General features: G+C 40.1%; 1 protein-coding gene across 2 annotated transcripts in view; it reads right to left on the bottom strand.

Annotated features, from left to right (window-relative positions):
• The window catches only part of LOC141793225 (ecto-NOX disulfide-thiol exchanger 2-like), a 131,402-nt gene extending 111,967 nt beyond the window's left edge, over positions 1-19,435 (bottom strand). Inside the window, exon 1 of one of the 2 annotated variants that reach the window (XM_074673733.1) lies at positions 19,390-19,435. In XM_074673733.1, the coding sequence (XP_074529834.1) occupies positions 19,390-19,432 (43 nt within the window). In that variant the 5' untranslated portion in view covers positions 19,433-19,435. Of the gene's footprint in view, positions 1-9,173; positions 9,354-19,389 lie in introns of those variants that run through there. The other variant, XM_074673734.1, reaches the window with a different exon arrangement.
• Between the last annotated feature and the right edge of the window lie 4,071 nt (positions 19,436-23,506).

The raw sequence follows: 23,506 nt of genomic DNA, 5'->3' as shown, positions 1-23,506 counted from the left end.
AACACACTGCTGCTGAATTTTGTAGAGGCTTGCTAAATGTTTCTGAGAAGCATCTACAACTGTTTTATTAATTTGGAGCTCATACTCTTAACTACACATCATCTCATCCTGGAGTTGTTACAAGAGAAGATGTGTGACTGATCCGATCCACTTCTGAAAGAACCAATTACTTAATAACCAGGGGGTGCTATAAAGCCCACAAAATGCTGTGGGACCCTGAGTTTTGCTCTTGGAGATGTCCAGATGAGCTTCCGCCTGTCACCTCTGGAGTCCAGACCAATTTTCTTTCAGCACAGCTTCGGTCCAGAGACCTCACTAACAAGCTAAAGCTCAGTGCTCGTCAGTTGGGGAGGGGTGTGCATCGTGGGCGCTCACCAGAGGCCTGAAAAATGCCGATTGTTAGTGCCTGCCTCCACTCAGACACAATAATTACATTGATCCACCTCCCTGACTTCTGCTGAGACAGACACACAGGGCATGACAAAGAACCTGCAGTACGTTTCACCTCAAGGAAGAGGGAAAACACAAAAAAAGATTTTCCTTCCAACAAGTCTGAAAACACACACACACTTCATCATCGACCTCTCTTTGCCTCAGGGAAATTTTTATTGCCTCACCTGGGAGAAAATATCGCACAGGAAGAATGGAATATGTAAAGACTTAAATGTTTAAAGGTAGAAACTTTCACAGTGAAATAAAACAAGATGAAGTCAAAGAAAGTGTTGGTAATATTGCAAAGTCAAGGATGACAAATTCCACCATGGGAATGTAAAAAGCTGTCAGTGTCTCAGTCCATTTCACCCTGAAGCTTTAATATTTGATCAGACTGTCTTCAGGAAACACAGGTGACAGAATACGGCCTCCTTACCTCTCTGAAGCAGAAGAAGAGCTCCTCTCCTGCACCAGTTCAACATTAAACCCAGCCTCACTCTGACAAACTGCCCACCAGCCTCTGAAATATGACCCATAAAGCCCGGTGCCACTATAAACCCAGGGCCATGGCTGATTTGTGAATCCAATTACCTCCCTGTCTGTAATGGCTGTGTTCAGTGCCATGATGTTAAGTCAGCTGTTGTCAGCGTACAGCCTTAAGGCCACCGCCTCCACGAGGAACCACAGTCAGCTTCCAGGATCATCTTAATAACCGTGTTGATGGATTGAAGAAAGAGATGATGGATGGCTCTAGAAGCTTCTGACAAACATTTAGTTTGAAGACACATCTGGAAACGGGTCAAAAGGTGCTCAGTGATGTTTGGATTAGAGCTGTCACTCATTAAGTAATTATCTATACCACAAATTAATGCTTTATACAAATTAACGCAAGATTAACTCATTGGCTGCCAGCCATTTTCAGAGCACCTTGAATGATCTTTCAAGAACCAAATAATAGTTTTCTGTGACCCTGTAAACACCAAAACTACCTAAGAAGAGTGGACCCTCTTCTTTTATGTCTCTCTTCCTGTTTTGATTTAAAAAAAAAAACAGAAAAAAATGTACTTTTATTTTTATGGAGTTCATCTCGAGCGCTCTACCCTTTGATCCTCTCCATGATCTCCATCGTCATTTCTCACGATCGCAACACATCCTCAGTTGGAGCATGAGCTGCCTGAACTTTTCTGACTTGCAGCGTCTCGCTTTGTCTCTGTCATCTCTCCTGTTATTAATTAGATTTTTTTTTATTGCAATTGCTGACAACACTAGTTTTGATGTTTTCTGAACAGAGAGAAGTTTCCTGATAAATATTAGAGGTGAGGGTTTGGAGCGTGATCTCAGTTTCAACCAAATATTTTCAACCCAATTTCAGAAGCCGGCACTAAATACAGAAGCTCCCATCACTAATGTACAGAGTTAAACCTGAATGGCTTCAGTGTGATCTGTACTTTTTAGTTTCCTCCAAGCATCTGTTGTACATTATCCCCCAAAGTTCACTGACACTTGCCTGAGGGCTGACAGAGTAATTTGAGCTTCAGCTGCAGCTACTAATGGTGCTTTTTCCTGAACAGCAGTTAATGGAGAGCAAGAAAAAGCTCTCAAAAAAGACTGAAGGTAGACTGAGTGACCAGATACAAGCTTTCATACAGGAGGATTTTTCAAACTCAAAAGGAAAAAATCCTGAAGGCAGTCATGGTTGGTTGACTTTTACAGTTATAACTGTGAACCAAGAAAAGAGGAAGAAGGTTAACAGATTGGGGTATTAGAGCAACTTTAAACCTAAAAATGACCCTCAAACAGGAGAAGGAGACAAACTTCATACTAATTTAAAGGAAGTCAAATGTCATGTCCCCAATTCAGCTTGCCCTGACCGTGTCACTGAGAGGGCTCTGAAGTTAACCCAAAGCCTGACCTCAGCCAGCATTCCTCCAGTCCAAAATAGCCAGAGCCATAATTTAAAGAACCTGACTGAAAATTACACCCCACACCCATAGCCAAAATGTTACACTGGTGTTGTATCATCCTCCTGTGAATGCTGACCTCTGATTCCTCAGGAAACGGCAGGGGAAAAGCCACAGAACAAATATTGGCCAGTAAGATGTGCTGAGTGCAGAGAAAGCCTCACATTTATCCAGCGGCGGCGGCAGAGAGGCTCTGACTTTGGCCGGGCTCATGCAGTAAACATGTGAGTACAAGGCTTCCTTTGAGCTCCCACACCAAACCTTTCAGAGCAGTCCCAATGACATTTGAGATTGTGTTTTTTCTGCCCTGCAGTGAAAGGTTCTGCACAGTGGGGATCTTTGAGTCTGAGTTTGTTGATGCAAAATGAAAAAAAAAAAACTCCATGTAAAATTTGCCACAAAAATTTGTTTGCAAATGGAAAATTCTGTGCTGACCACCACTCTCTCTGCTCTCTCTGCTCAGAGCGCTGAGCTTTGAGTTAAACATGCTTCAGAATATGAACTTCTTTGTCTTGCAGACATGCTCTACACACTAACCCATGAAAACACTTTGTTTCATTCCTTCACTCAGAGAACACACAGAGAACGTCTGCAGATCCATTAAAAATGCATTCATGCTTACATCCTCTCCTTCCACTCTGCTTCTACTTTGTTTTCATGCTCCTTCAACCCCCCACCCCCTCCTCCAAGCCATTCCTTCTTCCAGAGTCAGGGCCACATAAATCTTGGCCCTCAGTCTCTATTACAGTGGAGCGATGGCTGCCTTCTAGACAGGCAATCTCTGCGGACACCACAGTTCTCTGGTCGAAACTGCTGAACCACGCTCTCAGCCTCCTCCATTTTCTCTTTCAGGGAAACGTTCAACATACCAATGTTTGTGAGAACCGATTTCAACCAAGAGGGCAAACTTCTGCTCTGTCGTATATTCACAGGGCAGCAGCAAAGGTCTAATAAATGTCTTCAAGTTTCTTGCAATAAATTCAGCTCCTTCATAAAAACATCCACAGTACATGCAATAAGCAATTCCTATGATATTAAAACAAGAAAATCTGGACACCATGCAACTTCTAAATAAAAGTTTGATTTAGTGGATTCATTTATCATCCAGAGCTGAGGCAGAGAGCTCATTGTAATACAATCCCAGAAGCAGCAGTGGACGCGGCAACTCCAGAGAGGTACAACAGTAGAATCCAGCATCCCAGTGGTGATCCATCACACCGGGTGCTCTGCTACTTCCAATTACTTCTCCTGGCACAGCTGGTGAGGAAGAAAATGCCAAAATATAGAAAATAAATAAAAAATAAAGACTCAGGTTTGTTCTCTCTCAAGGGGAGCACCTACAGCAGGACAGGCGCAGGGCTGCTGTGAATGTTTCAGGAGGATGTCCTCACCTCAGCAAACTAAAGCAGGACAGAGGGGGAGATACAGCTCTGCTCGTCTCTGCACATTAAAGTGACAGCTGTGAGTCCCTCATTACTAAAACACAAACATAAGCACAAGTCCAGCAGGTTGGCTGGGTTGTTGCTCTTTAATTTTAAAGTGGTAAAGGTCTGACAGATTGTCAGGTATGTCTGACATGCTGACAGTTTGCAACAACTGACAGTCAGTCAGTATCTATAGGAAGCCAAAAAGTTTGTCTCAAAAGTTTTTTTATTTTTGCTTTTCTCATGAAACATCACAAATACATGGTAAACCTCATAAAAAGAAGCAGAAAAGTAACTCTGGTTATCAGACAAGGCGAGGCTGACATGTCCCCGTACCATCTCTGTCCTCAGTCAGTGAAGGAAACAATAACCGACAACACATTAATGAGCAATTCTAGCCCAAGATTATCTTGCTCAGAGCTGTAACAACCACCCAAATTGTTGAAAAGCAGAACAAAAGGAAAAATAATAGGTGGAGTTACAAACCAGTTATCAGTAGACAATTTAATCTCTAATATCCAAGGAGCTTTGTAGCCAAACAAAACAGGTTTAGAGGAATCAGTCAGTTATTTTAGAAACTCTAACCACCAAAACCAAACTGTGCACACAAAATCTGCTCTTTTATTCTCTGAAGAAAACTTTGTAATAAGAGCTGAAACTCCTGTTTAGAGACTGACACAGCACCTCTTCCAACAGTGACTCACATGTTATGTAGAAACTTAGTCTCTATAATTATCTGCTATAAAAAGGCTGAACTGATTCAGTTCAAGTGACATTTCAAACTGGATACAAAAGTGGGATGAATGTGGACTTCAGAGCACAGGGGAGGAGAAACTTCTTGTTTTCATGCTAAAGGACATCTGTTGAACCCAGTAGATCGTGTCACATATGATATAAATGTCTCTTATATTGTAGTTTATGCTACTGTAGCTGTTAAAGTAAACAGGGATGAGTCTAAATATGTGAAACTTTTTCCATGTCATTGAAGGTGAAGGTAAAGTTCCTGATGAGCAGCTTAATCCTCAAACTGTTTTTCTTTGGTCTCTTGAGCTCAAAGCCACTGTCAGCTGGGTTTAACACGGCAGCTCTGCAGCCTCACTCCTGTCTCACACACCGCTCGTACTCAGCTCATACAGAATAAAGCTGATGGCTCACTTCATCCTTCTTGAAGCTCCTGAATATGCTGTTGCTGAGTCCTTTGCTCCATTTTCAAAGTTCCCTGTGTGGCTGTGCATCATGAAAGTGATTAGAAATGAAGAGCTCTGTCACTGATATTGTTGGAGCTCCAGAGCTGGTTGCCTTCAGGCTGCCAAGCTCTCTCAGCTACTCAATACCAGATGGCTGCTTTAACTGCTGCCGCTGCCAACTCTGCTGATCCTTGTGGGGATCTTGAACACAAGCTAATATACTTTCCTTCAACCAGAACAGATCTTTGACTCACTTTAATGCTACAGTTACTCAATCACTGAACAATTACACCAAGGTAAATGGAGTTTCTGCAGGGCACATCCAAGTGAGCGTTAGACAAAAAAATAAACAACGATCATTCTCTGAGATTAGGCTGCCACACAGATTCAGGATGAATGCTGAAGCAATGAAACAATCTAGTTATTAAAGCAACGGTTTCAAACACCAGATGGTGTGGCACAGTGGTTGTGCCACATGAAGGGGAATGATGTGACAAAAGCAGCCAAGCATCTCATAAAGAGTGATTTCAGGAAGCAACCACACACTGCTTTTCCACCAAGAGATATGTTAGGATTTTAAAACCAACATGTTGTTGTTTGATGAAGGAGTGTTATTGATTAAACTCTGTTTTTCACAGAACAATTAAAGTCAGGAATGCAAAATATTGGATTTTTTGCAGATAACTGATATGTCAACTCATTTAGCCGATACTGGTACAAATATTTTTCTGTTCACATAATTGCAGATGATCAACTCTCTTCTGTAGTGGACAGGGATGGGTACCGAATTAGGTACTTTTATAGGTACCGACTAGAGCCCGACCGATATGGGATTTTTGGGGCCAATGCTGATACCGATACTAGGGGCAAAAAAAAGCCAATATCCGATATATCGGCTGATATATATAATAAATCAATTGATATACATAGGATGTATACTGTATATGAACACAAGTTATAATACCCGTGAAGTTGAGTTAATTTTATTTTCCATACAGCACCAGTTCGCAGCAGAAGTAATTAGGCAGTACCTCTCTCAAAAGTTATGTCTTAAGCTTTTTTTTTTTTATTATTTAATGGACTAAATAGCCTTATGTTATTAATTTACATGAAAGGATGTCATTTGTACATTGTTGAGTTCACATTTGGCCTTGTGCTTTTTTGCGCATGGCAAAGTTCTGCCCCAACGGGTTCACAGACACACAAACATGTGCGCGCATGACAACCACACTCTGTATAGCAGACAGAGAGCTGGGAAAACCACCACAGGAAACATCTCCCAATGGCTTCTCTGTGAAGATGCAACACTCGCTCTGCTGTGCTTGCACACACACACACACACCTGCTGTGGAAGACTATGATTCAAGACAGAGACAGAACACTATTAAATTAAAACAAGGAACTTTAACTATTAAACTGTCAACATAAGAACTGTAGTGTAAACCAAGGATAAATAAGAACAAGCTGTAAACACAATAATAAATAAAGAAGGCAAACTGTAAACACCTTAAATAAATATGTCAGACTTCAAACACAGTAAGTAGAAAAAAAGTCAAACTGTAAGCACACAATGAGCAACTTACACAACGTTAAAACGCTGTATTATAGTCTTACATTAGATAATGGTGGACGTGTGGATCGATCGAATTCTGTCAAAAGTACCGGGTATCGATTCATGTAAAATCAAAAGGTACCATGTTTAGGTACCTAAATGCATCCTTGTGACTGTGAGGGAGTGGAAGAGAAGGCTATTTTCCATGCTGGACATGAACACAGCATTGCAAGGTTCTGTATTGATGAATAAATATGTGAAACTGAAAAACTTTTTATATTTTATTATAAAACAAATCGATATGTTTTATCACATAAACGCAGAAAAGTACAGAAAACTGGTACCGTTGAGTACCGGTACTGATTGCCAGGTACTGGGTATCGGTACTGTATCGTTTTAAATGTGAAAGGTACCCATTCCCAGTAGTGGAAGTAGCATACTGTATTGCGGTGCATACTCTTGTCACATTTGTTCCATGAATACAATTTTTTGTGCAAAATAAGAAAATTATAAATTTGAAACGGTATATTTATTTATGATGATTGTTTTCAAACAAAATAATTCAAACGCTAAATCCTTCTTGAAATCCTTCTTGCACTTCCTGAGTAAATCATAACAATACCCACAACCAGGGCAAATTTTGCCAATTTCATAACTGACAGTCATAAACATAACATCTTTTCACAGAGAAAATACAAGAGGTGCAACTGTTCAGCAATTAAACCCAAATTGAATAAAATGGTTTACTCTGGTAAAGGGTAAATGCGCCCAAATTAGTCAGCTACATGTGCCGTACAGACTGCTGCTTAAGTTTAAGTTTATCTTGAAACAGGAGCCAGACTCAATCTGCACTGTGAAAACAAAGTCACAAAAAAATATAAAATATCTGCAGCTTCAGCCCATTTTTTGAGTGTTTTTTTGTATCGGAGGAGTTTGGTATGGTGGCCGATATCTGATATTTTTTATGCCAATATCGACTGATACAGATAACGTGCATCCTAAATCACAGTGACAGAAAACACAAAGCATCAGACAGAGGAGAACTATCATGCCTAACTGGATTATCAGGGACAACAACTAACCCACTGCCAGAGTTGGGAGAAGTTATGTAGAATTTACATTTGATGTTATGTATAAAACCTGCCTTCAAAGAGCTTCCAGGTGTCTGTCAGCTCAGCTCAGGTAGTCAGGTGACAGCAGCAGTGCAGAATACCAATAAGAAGGCTGAGTCATTGAGTTTGTCTCAAACATGGATGAGACTGGAGCCAACCACTTTATCTCTTTAAGAGGAAGAGCAAAAGCTTTCTAGTGATGATAGATTCCTCCCGCTGTCAGTTCTCAGGGTTTTTCTCAACAATAAATTACTACTTAGTAGCACTCTCAGAAGTGGCTGTTGGCACATGATGCAACTCATAACTCAAGTTTTGCTTTCTCTTAATAATACAACCACATAAAATCTGAGTTTCCAAAGCTACCAAACCTGTCTTATTTTTTCACAGCCCTCCCATCACTTTTTTTGCTGAACAGCTGAAATATTTAAGCTTCTTCTCAAGCACCCTTTGCGCAACCTTTAAATCTTTCCTCTCTGACACATCAGAATAAAGTGCTTCCTCCCTCTCACCATTAAAGCCTATCTCAGGATGCTCTGTCCATTGATTAGAGAGGGCCAGGGCAGTGTGGGGGTAAAAAGCTCAGGATATCACTTCCTGTTTGGTTAAGTTCTCATAAGAAGTTGAGGACATGAGGGTAGTTTTGTTGTCAGGATGCTTATTGCAGTGACAAACAGCTTATTTGTGCCAACCATGGGACTAATCTTGAACACGTCGTTGCTTTTATGGACTTCAGAAAAGCTCTGGTCACAGACTGTGAACACAGAGACAAGAAGAATAGCTTAGATACATCTGTGGTAAATGTACCATGACAATAAACAGAGAAAGCTGGTGAGCAGAGTGAGCAGGTTAACGGGAGAGTTCAAACATCATCGTCGCTTTATTTCATCCTGAGGAAATGTCCATTTCAAACACCATGTTTCTGTTAAATTCATCACCTGCATCAGACACATTATGCATGATGAACAAATTATAGAACAGAGTCACTAATGTCGATGATGCTGCCTAAATCAAACAGAAACCGAGCAGAGGAAATCATGCATCAGAGGATCCAGCGTCACCGCAGGTTCAGTCAAACTTCATCCATAAACAGCTGCAGCAGAGGTTTCAGTCAACATTTCAGCATCCACTCCTTTCTACTGTGCAGATAAGCTGGTGTTACAGTGTTCAATACGCTACTATTGACATTCATTATCATAAAGCACCGTTTCACATCAAATTCTGAGGCAGATGGAGTCGGCACAGCTCCTCTTCTGCGGTCTCAGCAGCTGGTATACGCCCGACAATTAACGGACTAAACCCGGTCTGAATGTCTCTCAAACCGCGGCGTAACTTATATCAGCCAACGAGGAAATGTACAGCAAATTGTAGCTAAAATACCCAATGAGGTCCAGAGAGAAACTGTAGCCTGCGGTAACACAACTACCGTTAGTCTGCGCGTGTAACGGACCTGAAAAATAACATTTCTGCTCTAAAAATTAGACCGTTGAGACAGTTGGAGCTCTTACCTGTGTACTGCAGGAGAAACATTGTCCACTAAAGGCTAAGAACGGTTCCTGACAGGTCCTCTGCTGCAGGAAGAAGTGTACGAAGTAGGTAAGATCCTTGTATGATCACCGAGACCCGTCCCTCTGTCAGTCCGCTCCGCTCAGCAGACTGGACTGCAATGAGAGCAGTCAGTGGAAGCGGGACCTTTTAGCTGAGGCAGGCAAGCACGCGCTCGCGACGACGTGCCCGCGCTTCGCGACAGAAACAGTTCGCTTTACGTGCTCGCTTTGAACAAGCGAACTGTTTCTGCTGTGTAGGTAGGCGCTACTACAGCAGCTGACCAAACTCCTGCTGCTTGTCTGTGACAGTGAAGGCGGACTCTGGCAGGCTGGTGAGCTTTCAGAGGAGGCGGGTGTTGCCAGAAGGACTTCCCCAAATGAGGTGCAGCCAGCAGTAGCCTACATTGGCCTCCTCAAGAAAGAAAGGGTATCTGTTTCCCTCCAAAAACTCCCAACAGCTGTGTTTATATATCATGCTGTCATTCTGTAGGCTGCCAGTTGGAGGAAGCACCGAGATTATCCATTCAGTAAAGCTTGGCAAGCAGTGATGAGAGGCATTCCTTTCATTCCCCAGCCTGAAGATAAGCTCTCTATTTTCATCCAAACATATGGAAAGAGAGCACGATGAAAGCAACAATTGATTTAGATATCCATTAAAGGTAAGTGGCATTTACTTTACTAGCTACATTTTGTTGAATGCAAGCAAATGAGGCCTGTGACAAGATTGTGCCCTCTTGAAAGCAATTCCTGATTCAGCCTACACTCAAAGAAGCACTCAGTATTAAATATTCATGATCTCTGACTCATGCTGTGTGCACTCAAAACATACAAAAATACTCAGTTTAAGCAGATTTCATTGGAATAACGAACAACAGGAAGATTAATTATATGGAAAACAGCAGAGCAAACCTTATTGTGCTTCTTTAATTTGACACAAGCCATGCAGCTACAGAGACATGGACAAATGGAGTGCATGAAAACGATCTCTGAAGTATCACTGCTGTGGTCAGCTGAGTTAAGATGTAATGAACTCCCCTCACTCTTGCTTTGGATAGACTTTCGGAGGCCCCACTGTCACCACCAGCTCAGTGTTTATATTTAGCCCAACTTATAATGTTCACAGCGCGTCAAGAAGAGTTAACACTTCATTTAAGGTGATACAATCAGTCTGCTGCTCAAGACTTTTACCACTAGAAACTTCAAACATGTTCCTGTCCCTGTTAATGAACATGTGTTTTTGGAAAGCAGCTCGAACAAGCACAAACTTTGTAACTTTGGGAAACTTTGTAGGTACTGCCAAGCCCGCTCACTTTAGACGTAAAACACTTTAGATGTAAAACAGTTCAAACTTTAAAACTTAAACAGATGTCAAGTATATTATACAAAAATATTATGACAATTAAGTTTTAATTATTTTCCCAATTAAAAAAATATATTTGAAGGAAAGCTCTTTTGACAAATGTAAGCTCCTGCAGCGCTTATACTGGAAACTTACTGTTGTAGACAAACTGCAAGAGAAATTGTGACTAAAACAGACATAAAGACTCATACAGCTTCCCATTAGCATTTGCTACAAACCAGTACAAGAATCTGTCTCGCTGTGGACTGTAGAAGGATCTTTAATGTTTTATCTTTAAGTTAAAGATACTAAATAGCTACAGCTCTCTTCCATTTACCTTGCCCCACTAGTGAAATACATCAGCACTTATCTTTTCTTTGTCACTCCTATATCCCATCAACCATTTCCAGCTACCATCACCATGGCCACAGAGAGCCAGGTGCAGTTAGATAAGCAGTCAGTGTTTCTCCTTCTTCAGTCTTATTCCATTAAACCATTGCACATGATTGTCAGTCAGACCTTCAGCAGTGGAAATCAATGCAACTACATAATGGGAAAATGGCAGCTACATCGGGGATTTTAACCAGGTGACACTACACCAGCTCCTCATTGATCCTCACAGATGTCATGGAGGTTTGTCAACTGCCTCTTTAGTCCCTGTAACAAAACAATAACTGTACTGTAACACTACAGCCTCATAGATTAAGCTACCTGTATTTCATCCCTGCCTCACCAAAAACTCTGCTTTCACTGCCCTTGAAAAGTGATTCATGAAGGTAGTTACAACCAAAGGCCAGAATGTCGTTCACTTTTACAAAAACTTAAAATAGTTCAGTACTATCTTCACTTTATTTAGACCAGAGGTCTGCAACCTGCAGCTCTGGGACCTCATGTGGCTCTTTTACTTGTAGCTTTAGATTTTTTTTTTTTTAATAGAATTAAAGATTTTTGTTTGTCCTACAAAGGGTATTGATGATGAAAGACAATGACAAAAATAAATCCATGGATTTACATTTTGCTGAACTAAATTTGATAACCTCTTGCAGTAAAGCTTCCAAAATTTTGGGGGGATTTTTGCTTTGTTTCAAGTTTTTGCAAATTTTTAAAATGTTATAATTTTTTGCAAATTTTTGCAAACTATTTTAGTACCACTTTAAAAAAAATGAAAAATTTTGTTAATTTTTGAAATTTCAATTCTGCTTTCATTTTGTTTGTTTTTTTGCAAATTTATAAAAATGTTGGCATATTTTTAAAGTTTCAAAATTTGGGGAATTTGTTTTACAAATTTTTACATTTTTTAAAGATGTTTACAATTTTTGAAAATTTTGCAAATCTATGAAATTGTGTTTTTGAAAATTTTAGTGAATTTATAAAAATTCTGGTAAGTTTTTGAAATGTTCATTCTTTTTGGAATTTTTGCAAATTTTGCAATTTTTTTATTTATTAAAAAATGCAAATTAATGAAATTTTAAAATAAAAATAATTGGCAAAAAATAATTTTTGTATACATTTATGAAATCTATGACATAAAGTTTTATTTTTTTAATATTTGCAAATTTATTTAAACAAAAAACTAAGTCTTTACATGTATGATGTTTTGAATACTTTAACTTCTCATTGAGATAATTATTTTAGAGTTTTTCTATGTTAAAATTTTATACACTTTTTTGTCTCTTTTGTGAAGATAAAGTTCATTTTGTGGCTCCCTAATGACTTTAATCCAGGTGAGCTGAGGCTAAATGTCTCCTACGAAAGTAAAGGTTGCAGAGCCCCAATTTAGATCAATCAACTAGGCTTCTTCAAAATGGATAGTCCATTATGAATGTTGATACTCTCAGTAAACACTTGTTTGTAAGAGGATGATTGGCATTAATAGTAATTAAAAAAGACTGTACCAAGATTCATGTCAAGAGTAAAATCTAAAGACAAAAACATAGACAAAAGCACAGACAGCTCAAAAACAGTGTTGAGGAGCATCTTTGTTTCATCTGACAGTTTTCATGTTGTGAATAATGTTTGAAGTTTTCATTCCTGGAAACTTTCTCGACACATGCTGTAAGCTGTCATTTGATCTTGCTGTCACTTACTATTTGATGGATGAAAAAGATATTCTTATGCTCTGTGATATTGGGTTGTTAAAGGACACATTCATACAGTACGCATACATTTATATCAATTATTTCACCAACAAGGAGAGCCATATTGATAATCTGCTTTCAATGATATAAAAGATAAAAACAAAGCATCCAGCTGACTGTTATTGCAGCCAATATTTCCACAAACAATGATTAATAAATACATTTATTTTCCTTAGCAGGATTCAATTACCCCTGTCAGCCAGTAGTAATGAGTAACAGCCAGTGCATGCTCTCACTCAATTTCACTGTCCTCTGGGGATGATGTTTGTCTGATGTCTTGATTTTTTTCTCTCTTTACAATGATGTTCTGTTTGGTGCAACAAAACATTTCAACTTTAATTTGACTCCAGGCCTTAGCAGATGAAAGCAGCCCTGTGTTGCTTTTATGTTTTGGTGTGAGAGGGTGCGTGCTTGGTGTCATTACAGCTGCTTTTACTCAAATAATCTGTCTGCGCTGATGTGAGTGGACAAGATTTCACCATTTCATTAAGAAATAATTGTGAAATTTACCTTGTTCCATAAAACATGAGCATGTCTCACTTCAGTCTCACATTTAAAGACAGAAAACAAAACTGTAAAATCTGATAGCTTCAATCTAATTAATAAACTATCATGTAAATCCCTCTTATTGTAAAACATGATGCATTATGGATGTAAGCTGTAGATGATTATAACAGTCAAATTTTAACGTGAGCTTTGAGAAACATCATTGTCGTAAACAGTGCCTGCTTCTGTCGATTTCTCTTTCTGCTCTTCAGCTTTTGTGACTATTTTTCCTGGGAGATGTCGGCACTGTTGCTCTGCTTCTATCCAGTCATTTGCAGAATCACACTCTCCTGACTTCACTTTGTCAGCGAGCAGCTTCCTGCTTTATCAATATGCCCTTTCCAGCTAAACAACAGGGTTCAGGTAGCTGCTCAGAGAGGACTGAGGATGATATTTAAAAAGGATGTGCTCAGCAGTATCAGTTTAGAGTGGCTGCAGTTTTCAGTGTCTTTGTTTCAGATCAATGGATGGAGTGTTTGTAGCTCATGTACCAGTAAAAAATGTCATTAACTCCTCTGCCCTCTGAAGAGGAAGACAGCCTGCGCTGAAATGTGTCCTGAGGTCGGGGTACATTTCTGTCTTCTGCTTCTTGCTGGTTATCTCTGACCTCCATCTTCCTTAATCCTTCCCTTTCTAATTACCTCTTCCCTCTCCTCCTCTCTTCTTCCTCGCACTCCTGCCCTCAGTCTGATGGTAAGCAGATGATCACCTGGACAGGAAAGGTTGAGGTGACTCTCCAGCTAAAGTCACACCTCATTAAATGAGCCTCCCACTGTCCCAATTCGTGGACTGGTCGACTCCTACTGGTCTGAGTTTAATGAGTTCAGAGGGATCAGGCGCTGTAAAAAGAATCTGGATCTGATGTGTTCTGAGATTCAGTTTTCATGATGATCTGAGAGGAGGGAGTTACCGCTGGTTCCTCTGTGACGGCAGCATCTGTTCTGGAAACTGGATTAAGCTCTGAAAGGAGGACAGGCCTACAACTAGAGAATCCCCCTCAGCATGAATACTGATGGAAACAGGTCTCAGACAGAGCGAGAAACAACAGTTAACCCCTCTGTGCTGCTGAAATGTTGTGAACTGCCCTCGCTGCCCCGCCATCATCCACAGCCAGAGAATCACTTGAATCAAACAGCCCTAATCTGCTCATACAGCCCAAAGCAGAGGTGATGACAGAGCATGTTGGTTTGTTTTACATCATTAGCATGCTGTGTTAAAAAGCTGCGAGCCCTCTGATTCAGGCAGAAGCAGCTTATGAGAGCGAGGGGGACCGTGCTGCTTTTGGCAGCTGTGATGTTCAGAAAGCTGGATGAGAAACTGGCACCAAACGTGTCCTCAGCCTCACACAGGTACCAAACTCCACTGCTCTAAGGTACACAGCAACACAAAGAAAACATCCAGATATTTAGCTCCCAAAGAGAAGTCAGCACACACAGAGAGAGGCTAAAGATGGTGGGATAAAGAGACAAGAGACAGTCACGTCCACCTACTGAACTTTAAACTCTAAATCTCACTCAGTTTTATCAGTAAACAAGCAGCGGTTCAAGTTTTATTCTCATAAAAAGTGTAAGCACCACTCATCTCTCCTCTGATGCCTCTTTAAGTTAAACATGAAGATATTTTGTGATACCAAGCAGCGCCTGTAAATGTGGGTCAGGAAAATAGTGACTTTGAAGGATGAAAGCTGTCTTTAAAAGAGCAGAAAAACTTCTCTTGACTCTGATGTAGAAAAGCCTCCTTCAAACCATGGCCCTGTTTGTTTCACAAGAGAGAAAAAACTGTTTCTCTACAAAACTTCACTTTGTTGTGATGTTTTTGGAAACAGATGAAGATCTGCAGTTTAATCTTCTGTTATTTTTCATGTTTCTGTTGATAAAAACTCTCAATTCGTTCAGTCAAGAGGTCATTTTTTGTTAAAAGACTCTAAACTAAGTTTTCCTGTAGATCTCTTCAAATACAGTCCAAAACTTTTTGTTTGCAATCATTAGAAGTGAATTTGTTGCAAAGAAGCTTGAGCTTTGATAGCTTGCATTAACTTTCCACATTATTTATTATCCATGAAAGGAAAAAGATAAATGTATAAGAAAATTCTGACTGATTTTAGTCATGTGTTACAGTTTACTGTGGATGTCATCAGAAAAGCTGAAGCTGGTCCCTGGAGTTTCAGTGAAATGTCTGAATTCATCATCACATCTCTTCCTCCCACAGACGTCGTGCAGTGAAGGTTTTCTGTGCTCAGAATGTGAAAACTTCTTTCAGTTCTGTGTTCACTGTAAAGACTCAGATGATCCACCAACAAAGGTGTCTTCTCTTTACTTTCAGTTCATACAAAACTCACAAATTCAGCTCAGCAGTGAAGAGACTTCAGCCTGAAGTCAGAGTTTAATTAATGAAGAAAGAGTCGGAACAACTTGACATCTTTACCATCTCCCACCTTTAAGCAGCTGCAGAACACTGAGCAGGAGGAGGAGATTGTACGATAATTAAACCCTCTGGAGGAAAATAATTTACTGGATGGTGAAGAAAACTCTGCAGAGTCTGAGGGTGAAAGGAGAAAGAGAGGAACAACAGAGAGAGCAGAGCAGACGAGCAGGAGGGGGGAAGAAAGGCCGGGATCAGACGGAGCATTCATTATCAGCTGACTGACCTGCATATTGCTGTGTGTGAGAGTAATGGGAGAGGACACACTCATCGGCCAGAGCCCAGAAAGAAAGGTGATTTTCATTCCCCCTCTCTTTCCTTCTTCCTAAGCAATCTGTCACTTTCTTCCTCAGTTCAATTTCTATCCTCAGACAGTTTACTGTGGGCTCCTATTGTTTGTAAAAACACAATAACAGCTCATAGAGACGGAGTGAGGGGATGACTGATGAGGAGCAGGTTGAGTAGCTCGTATATTAAAGCTTTCTTAACATGACATTATATTTTCCTTCGATGAATGTTGTCATTATTCTCTTTATGCTGCTGAGTACTTAGTGTGAGTTACACACTGTGGCAGTGAAAAGCAATTTCCAATAGATGTTAAAAGCAAATCCAACAACAGAACCAACGATTCCATATGGGCCAATCAGTTGTTTATACCTGGGAGAGCTGATGCAGTATTTCATGTATGGAGAGCCAAAGGACTGGAAATTATTCAAGATCTTTATCCATCCAAATCAGACATACTAATGTCCTTTCAGGAAGGTAGACTTAAATATTTTTTCTTAAAACATCTTCAACTTAGAAGCTTCATCCAGAGAAACCAGATCAATGTTCAAACAAGACATACTCAGTCTGCTTTTGAATAAATAATGACAAAAGATAGTCAGAAAGAGGTATGATATCGCATATTTATAATGACGATTCATACCGTAGACTTAAAGCTTGGAACGAAGACCTGGCACTAGTGTTAACGGAGGAGGATTGGAGAGATGCATGTAATATACGTCTCAGATTAATCCAGTTCAAATGGTTAATAAGATTGTATGTTTGTATATTATGTATCCAAAATTTTGTATTGAACCCAAGACTGTTCTTGTTTGGCTTATACACAGAGAAACCTCCAAACACAAAAGCTGAAAAAATGTTTATAGATTTAATCCTGTTAAATGTGAAAAGGTGTATTTTGTTATGTTGGAAGAACGTTCATAGATCTACAATAAGTCAGTGGAGGCAGCAGATGTTTCTTATGTGCTGAAGGGCAGACCAAATATTTTTGAGAGTGTCTGGGGTCTTTTATGTCATATATCAAAGATCGTGGGTTATGAGATAAGTGATAAGTGTTGTAGTGTAAAAGTGTTGAAGGCTGCTTTGCTTTTGACATTTTTTGTGGTCCTTCATTAGCCACAGTTACATGAAGAGTTTTATGTCTTTCCGAATGGATTCTTTCCGAATGACTTTTCTGAAAACAATAGTATACATGGAAAGAAATATTCCAATCACTGGTCTACATGCTCCGCTGTAATCAAACAGAATAGTCAATGGGGCATGCGCAGAAAAACGTAAACAGTTTGCCCATCCAGTCTTGATATTATGTTCATTTCTTTCAAAGTTTGGATCAAAAACAAACTTTTTGCAGCAGTCCAGTGCTGCAAAAAAATGGCTCCCGGCCATTTTTAAAGTTGAGGAACATCTCTAGTTGCGTCTTACATCATATCTGAACATGCGCTGAAAGAACGCACCCTGACAACTTTCCGTCTGAGTGGATACATGATACATCAATCGGTTTGGGGAAAGGAATGTTCCACCCCTGAGAAACCAATGAAATGACCATTCGGATTGGCACTTTTCTTTTGGAATGATGTGCATACACAGGTTACATTCTTTACGTTTGAGCAAATAAACCGAATGCAAGCAGAATATTTCGGTCCATGTATACGTGGCTATTGCTTCCTGATCTACCGTCCTCCTGGCCCTGCTGGTGCCTTCTTAAATGACTTCTATGACCTTTTATCATACATTAAAAAATTGGAAAAAGTTCTAATTCTCTGCGATTTTCATTTGCACTTCGACGATGGCTCATCTAGCCCTGTGGCTGAACTTCTATCTATGACTGAATCTCTTAATTTCAAGCAGCATGTGTCAGGCCCCACCCACCCCAAAGGCCATACTCAGGACTTAGTGTTCTCACTCGGCCTACATGTTGGAAATTTGCCCAGAGAAGGCGTCCATCTGAGTGACCATTGCTGTCTGTTCTTTGAACTTAATGCCCCTCCTGAGCCTGTAAGGGCAGATAGGAGGATCATTACAGATTCGACACCTGAGAGATTCTGTGCTATGTTTGACCCCTGTGACTTGAGCCAGTATGCTGATATTGATGGTTTTATGTTCTGTTTTAATTCACAATGTGGCACCGGTAAAATCTAGCCATGTCTCCCGTAAGTTGTCATGCCCCTGGCTAAATGATGGTATTTTGAACCTGAGAAGATCTTGTCGCGAAATTGAGCGCCTTCGGAAATCCACAAAGCTTGAGGTCCACAGACTACACCTCAGCGATCTTCTGGCCTCCTTAAACAGAGCAGTTAAAGAGGCACGTTCAGACCACTTTGCTAAACTGATAGTATCAATCTGTAAACGGGCACTTTGTTGTGTTATGAGTATGTGTTTATTTTATTTCTTTTGCCAAAATGAATAAAAAAGACTTTTGGGGAAAAAACAAAAAAGCAAACACTGGTTAGTGATTTTACATCTTAGAGAGTGCTTTAGCTCATTTTTCATATTTTTACAGCTACGAAAAGAAAGTCTGGGAATCAGGTTATCAGTACGACCTCAGAGTGATATTAACAACAGACCAGTTGGAGTAAACTACACCTCCCTCTACGGTCTCCTCCCTCTGTCTGACCCCTGCCCCCTCACTGTATTTTGGCTCGAAGGATCCACAGAAGCTTCACAGATGATTACAGCCTCAGTTATGCTGCTTGGGACAAGAAAAGTCCTTCAGGGAAGAGTTTAGTTTCATCTTCACATCTCTCCTGCTCACTTCAGTCTAAGTGGAGTAAATATCTCTTGCTGCAAAAGAAGTTTGGAGTTCTCATTTTCGGGGCGGATAAATAAGTACTACTTTCAGGATGAAACTTTCTGCAGATGGAACTGGAGATGCAGTTTCTTTTGGGCAGCCAGTAAATTACCCAGAGCCCTCAGCGTCTGACTTCAAAAGGAGATTTCAGTTTCTGTTTTGAGGGCAGTAAACTGGTGCAATCGGTGGCCGATAACAGCTCAGTGTGCTCAAATATTCATGTGTGCAATAACGAATTCTACGTATATACAAATAAATGTTTGGTCTTCAGGAACAGATTCTCCAGTTGTTGTTTTTAAAGGGCTGCAGATTCACACACTTTAAATCTTTCCACATATCTCGATTCAGCCTCCTCGTTATTTTGTGGCTGTGTTCGTGTTTTTCATTCGGGCTCTCCAGGTCAGAGTCATGAATGAATCACATGTGCGAGCTTGAAAGAGGCCAAAGCTGTAAATCAGAGGCTGTGACACTAATAACTGAAAGGTCAGGAAAGATTCTGATGTGTGCACAAAAAGAAGTCAAGAGGTACGGGCAAAAATAAACATGATTTTAGGAGAATAACTGAAATCCAGGAAAGAGAAACACAGGTCTAAAGGTTGAGGCAGCTAAGGAGAGGAAAATCTGCTCAGGTAGATACAAACACACACTCAGAAGTCTCACCTGCGACTCGGCTCGGTTTGTTGTCTTTGTACATCCCAGTCATGCAGAGTCAGATTTCAGCTTCTCTGGTCTGGTAAGAAATCTGTTAAAAAAACAAAACCAGAAGTTGGAAAATCCTCTGGGTGTTAAGGATATTAACACGCCACACCAGAGTCCTTCACGCCACCACTCTGAGAGTCGACATTTTCAGATTGGAGTTGTTCAAAGACGCTCACACTGGTTAAGCAGGACTGAAATAAAGGGGCTTAGTTTAAAAAAAGAGACCAAAACAGAAGAGGATGTAACTCATCCGCCTTTCAGAGAGGCACGACCTCCCTGCTTTGTGAGGCAGAAGTTCATTGGAGAGCTCTCTGAGGCGAGGGAGAGTCCCATTGACGGCGCTATTAACACTCAAACTGGGTGGATCAGCGTGGAGGAAATACAAAACGCTGCCAGAAGGATTCACAGAGGATCCTGTCATACATTTCTCTCCACCCAGAGGAGCCCTGAGGGGGCCGTGATGACCAGAGTAATTGGCTTTCTGCAGCTATGATAATCTGCATCAGTCATGCCACGCCAACAGTCTGACAGGCCAATGAGAAGGTCACATGACGCTCAAATGTCGCTGCTCTCTGCTGACAGGAGACTCTGACTTTCTGTTCAAAGACACATTGAAAACACATTCCTCCATTGTTCCTGGATTTTACCTGCAGTTCAGGGACTAACCAGGTGAGTTTCCAGGGGATAGTTTGATTTTACGTCATATTTGGAGATTTGAAATGCTGTTGGATCAAATGAGCCACCTGAACATCTCACATTTATAAATAAGGAATATTTTGTTCCACTTTTCTAAAAATCAATAACCAGACTCTTCATGTTCCATGAAGCAGAACTCATCCAGCAGCTCACCTCATGTCTCAGCTGGAGTTGGTTTTATCACATCAGCACTGTTATTCTCTCCCATCATGTCAGCACTGATAAGATCTTGATCAGACATCCACACCTGCCGTGCAGGTACATTAATGCTGACATACTGTATGACAGGCATAATAATCTCTAAGCACATAAAAGAACATCTTCAGGAGATCCTTGACTTCCAGATCCATGTCTCTGCAAACTGCTCACAGATGATGAGAGACGTGTACTGTACAAAGAACTGTGACCTCGTGTTTTCGGCTCTGAATTTTTCGAGCATTTGAAATTAAGCTTGAAATTATTAGATCAATCAAACATGAAAGTTATGCTGCTAAAGATGCAATCTGATAAGAATTATTTCACTTAGAAACCTCAAATACAAAACATTGAAATATATAAACAGAGTTTATTAGAGAAAGTATAAAAAACTTGTACTGAACTGTGTATTAAAGTTATCAGATACCAGATTCAGGTAAGCCTCAAACATCTGCTTTTTATCTGAGATCTGGCTGAAACTCAGGTTCAAACACATAAAATCCTTTTTTGTTTTGTTTTAGCAGCAATAAAGGTTTCTGTTGTGATGAAAACAAATCCAAACAATCCTGTTGGTCATCTTAAAGTCTGAGCTCTTCTCAACATGACAACATGCTGCAGCGTTGATCTATACTGAGGCCTCTTTATTCACACAGCTGACCTCCATGTCTTTTTATTTAACCTCTGAACACATGGACAACAGATCCTCACACAGAGACAGTCTGATAACATAACAACAGCCTTAAAAACAGAGGATGTTTACGAGTGAATGCACAGTCCTTTCTTCTCATCCTCCTGGTTTTAATTTAAACACAATGCAGAGTGAAATACGAAGCTTTAGAAGAAGAAGAGGAGTGATCAGAACGCTGGCTCGGGTTCAGATTGGAGCTCTTGAAGCATGAATAATTCAAAAAGGACTTTATGTGGTTTTTAGGAACTCTACTCCAAAAACTAGACCCAGTTTCTCAACATAGAAGGGTCTGCAGAGTTTGTTTCACACAAACCACTGGTTATGACAATGTTTTCAAACTCTACACAAGAAAAGCATCAAACTCTTTCTAAATAACATGTCAGAGGCTGAAAAGCTGCTGGTACTTAAAAAAAAAAAAATTACAGAAAACACATCTGCCTCATCAATGAAAATTAAAGTGTGGTTTGTAACAAACAGCTAAAGGCAGGTAATGAAAAGCCTGGTAGAGTTGTATCAACATGCACATGGACGTAGTGTGAAAAACTGAGAGCTGGTGAAAATTCTTTGCTTTAAATCAAACAATGATTGGAAACCAGAGAGCAACCTCAAGACAAGACAACTTTAAACAAATTCTGGGAAACACCTAAACTCCGGATGTCAACAACATGGGAGTCAGATAAAAACACATTTGGACCTTTGTAAGAACGAAAACTAATATCATTTATCACTTTGAGGCTGCCACACCACTTATATTTCCTTATATTTTTAACTAAGCATGTGTCTGACTTCCTAAGACTTGGCTTGAAGTTCTTTTTCTGGAAGTTTGAGATGGAAGCTTAAAGGAATGTTTTTTAACAAAGCTAAGAGACACTGTGAGGAAATACTTTTCTCCCAAGCATTACAAAACCTGATACTGAAATCTGGATTCAGATCAGCAAACTTCACAATGTGAGTCTAAAAAAAACTGGAGAGACGAGCTGTAAACAGAGATTTATGTCGACCACTGACCTTATTATGATGTTAAAAACACAAGTTTCTTCAAGCAGGAAGGTAACTTTAACCTAACTTTTTAACTTGAGAGCGTGTAAACAATGAGCCCTGTAGATATAACACAAGTTGATTTTTTTTTATAGGCGGTGATGACGGAGAAGTAGATAATAAGCCGGCTGCACGGTGTGTGTAATTCTGTGTTTATGTCTGCTCATGTCAAACTTAAACAATCAATAATTTCAGATTTACTGCATCAAAATTCTCTCAGGTGTTTGTTGTGAATCCTCACTCTGATTCCTCATCCAGACGCTGTGTTCATCCTTGTGTAGGTGTGTATGCATTATCATATGCATTGTCACACACCGCTCAGTGCATTAGTCATCCTGGAGACGGCACAAGGCCAGACACCTGAGTCTGGGAGGGATTAGAGGATCCCCTCAGAGGAGGATTATCAGAGTGAAGCGGCCTCTGTAGTGATGGAGGAGGAAGATACCTCATAATATCCCTGATAGGTCCATTCATCTTTTGTCTCCACAGCAGGAAACAGCAGCTGGGTGAGACACAAAGCAAATCACAGTCTGAAACTGTTTGCAGTGTGGGATAAATCACACAAACTTTACAAGAATAGATCAGTACTTCACAGGCAGCTTTTTCCCCTGTAGCCTCGAGTTGAGGTGATAAACTACCAATTAAAGTAGGGGGTACATATTTCTGCTGGTATCTGGTGTTCTGGCACCTTTATTTATTCATTATGAACAACGCCAAGTCTCCTTTGTACCAGACTCTTCCTGTTCCTCTTATTCTTTAGTCTGTTGGTTTTGAAAAGTGACATAAAACAAGACAAACAACTTTTCGTTCTTCAATAAATGATAATGTATTCTGTTTCAAATCCAGACATTCAGGGATGTGGTTGAGGTTGTGGAGAGGTTTTTGTTCTGACTTACTGAAACTCCCAGAAACTCATCTGCAGTATGACTCTCCTAATGAAGATTGATTAGGACATAGCAGATCATCAACCCTCACCACCCACCACAGAAAAGGGTTTTAGAAACCAAAAACCAATAGCTATTTTTATATTGGCATTGATTCTAACTGTGAACAGCAGATTCTTGTTCAGTAGTTCGGTTTATTATTACTTGATGATGGCAGCAAATGAGAAGGAAAGTATATGAGCTGACAGATGTCACTTGAACTGAGGGAATAAAAGCTTCCTCAGAGACAGAGTCTGTCTATTTATAATCAGATGCTCCTCCTGGTATTGTTCCTACAATTACAATTTGAAAAAGCTTGTCACTGCAATCCACACTTAAACTCCACAAAATACACTCACACTTTATCAAGTACACATTACTAGTGCAGGCTTGGACCCCCTTTTGCCTACAGAACTGCCTTAATCCTTCATGTCATAGATTCTACAAGGTCCTAGAAACATTCCTCAGAGAGTTTGGTCCATATTGACATGATAGCATCACACAGTTGATGCAGATTTGTCGGCTGAACATCCATGAT

The sequence above is a fragment of the Halichoeres trimaculatus genome, unplaced genomic scaffold (genome assembly GCF_033239565.1).
Source record: "Halichoeres trimaculatus isolate MK-OKI-2021-1 unplaced genomic scaffold, fHalTri1.1 fHalTri1_scaffold_7, whole genome shotgun sequence".
NCBI lineage: Eukaryota > Metazoa > Chordata > Actinopteri > Labriformes > Labridae > Halichoeres > Halichoeres trimaculatus.
The sequence above is the reverse complement of the archived record's forward strand: the minus strand, read 5'-3'. Positions and strand labels throughout refer to the sequence as shown.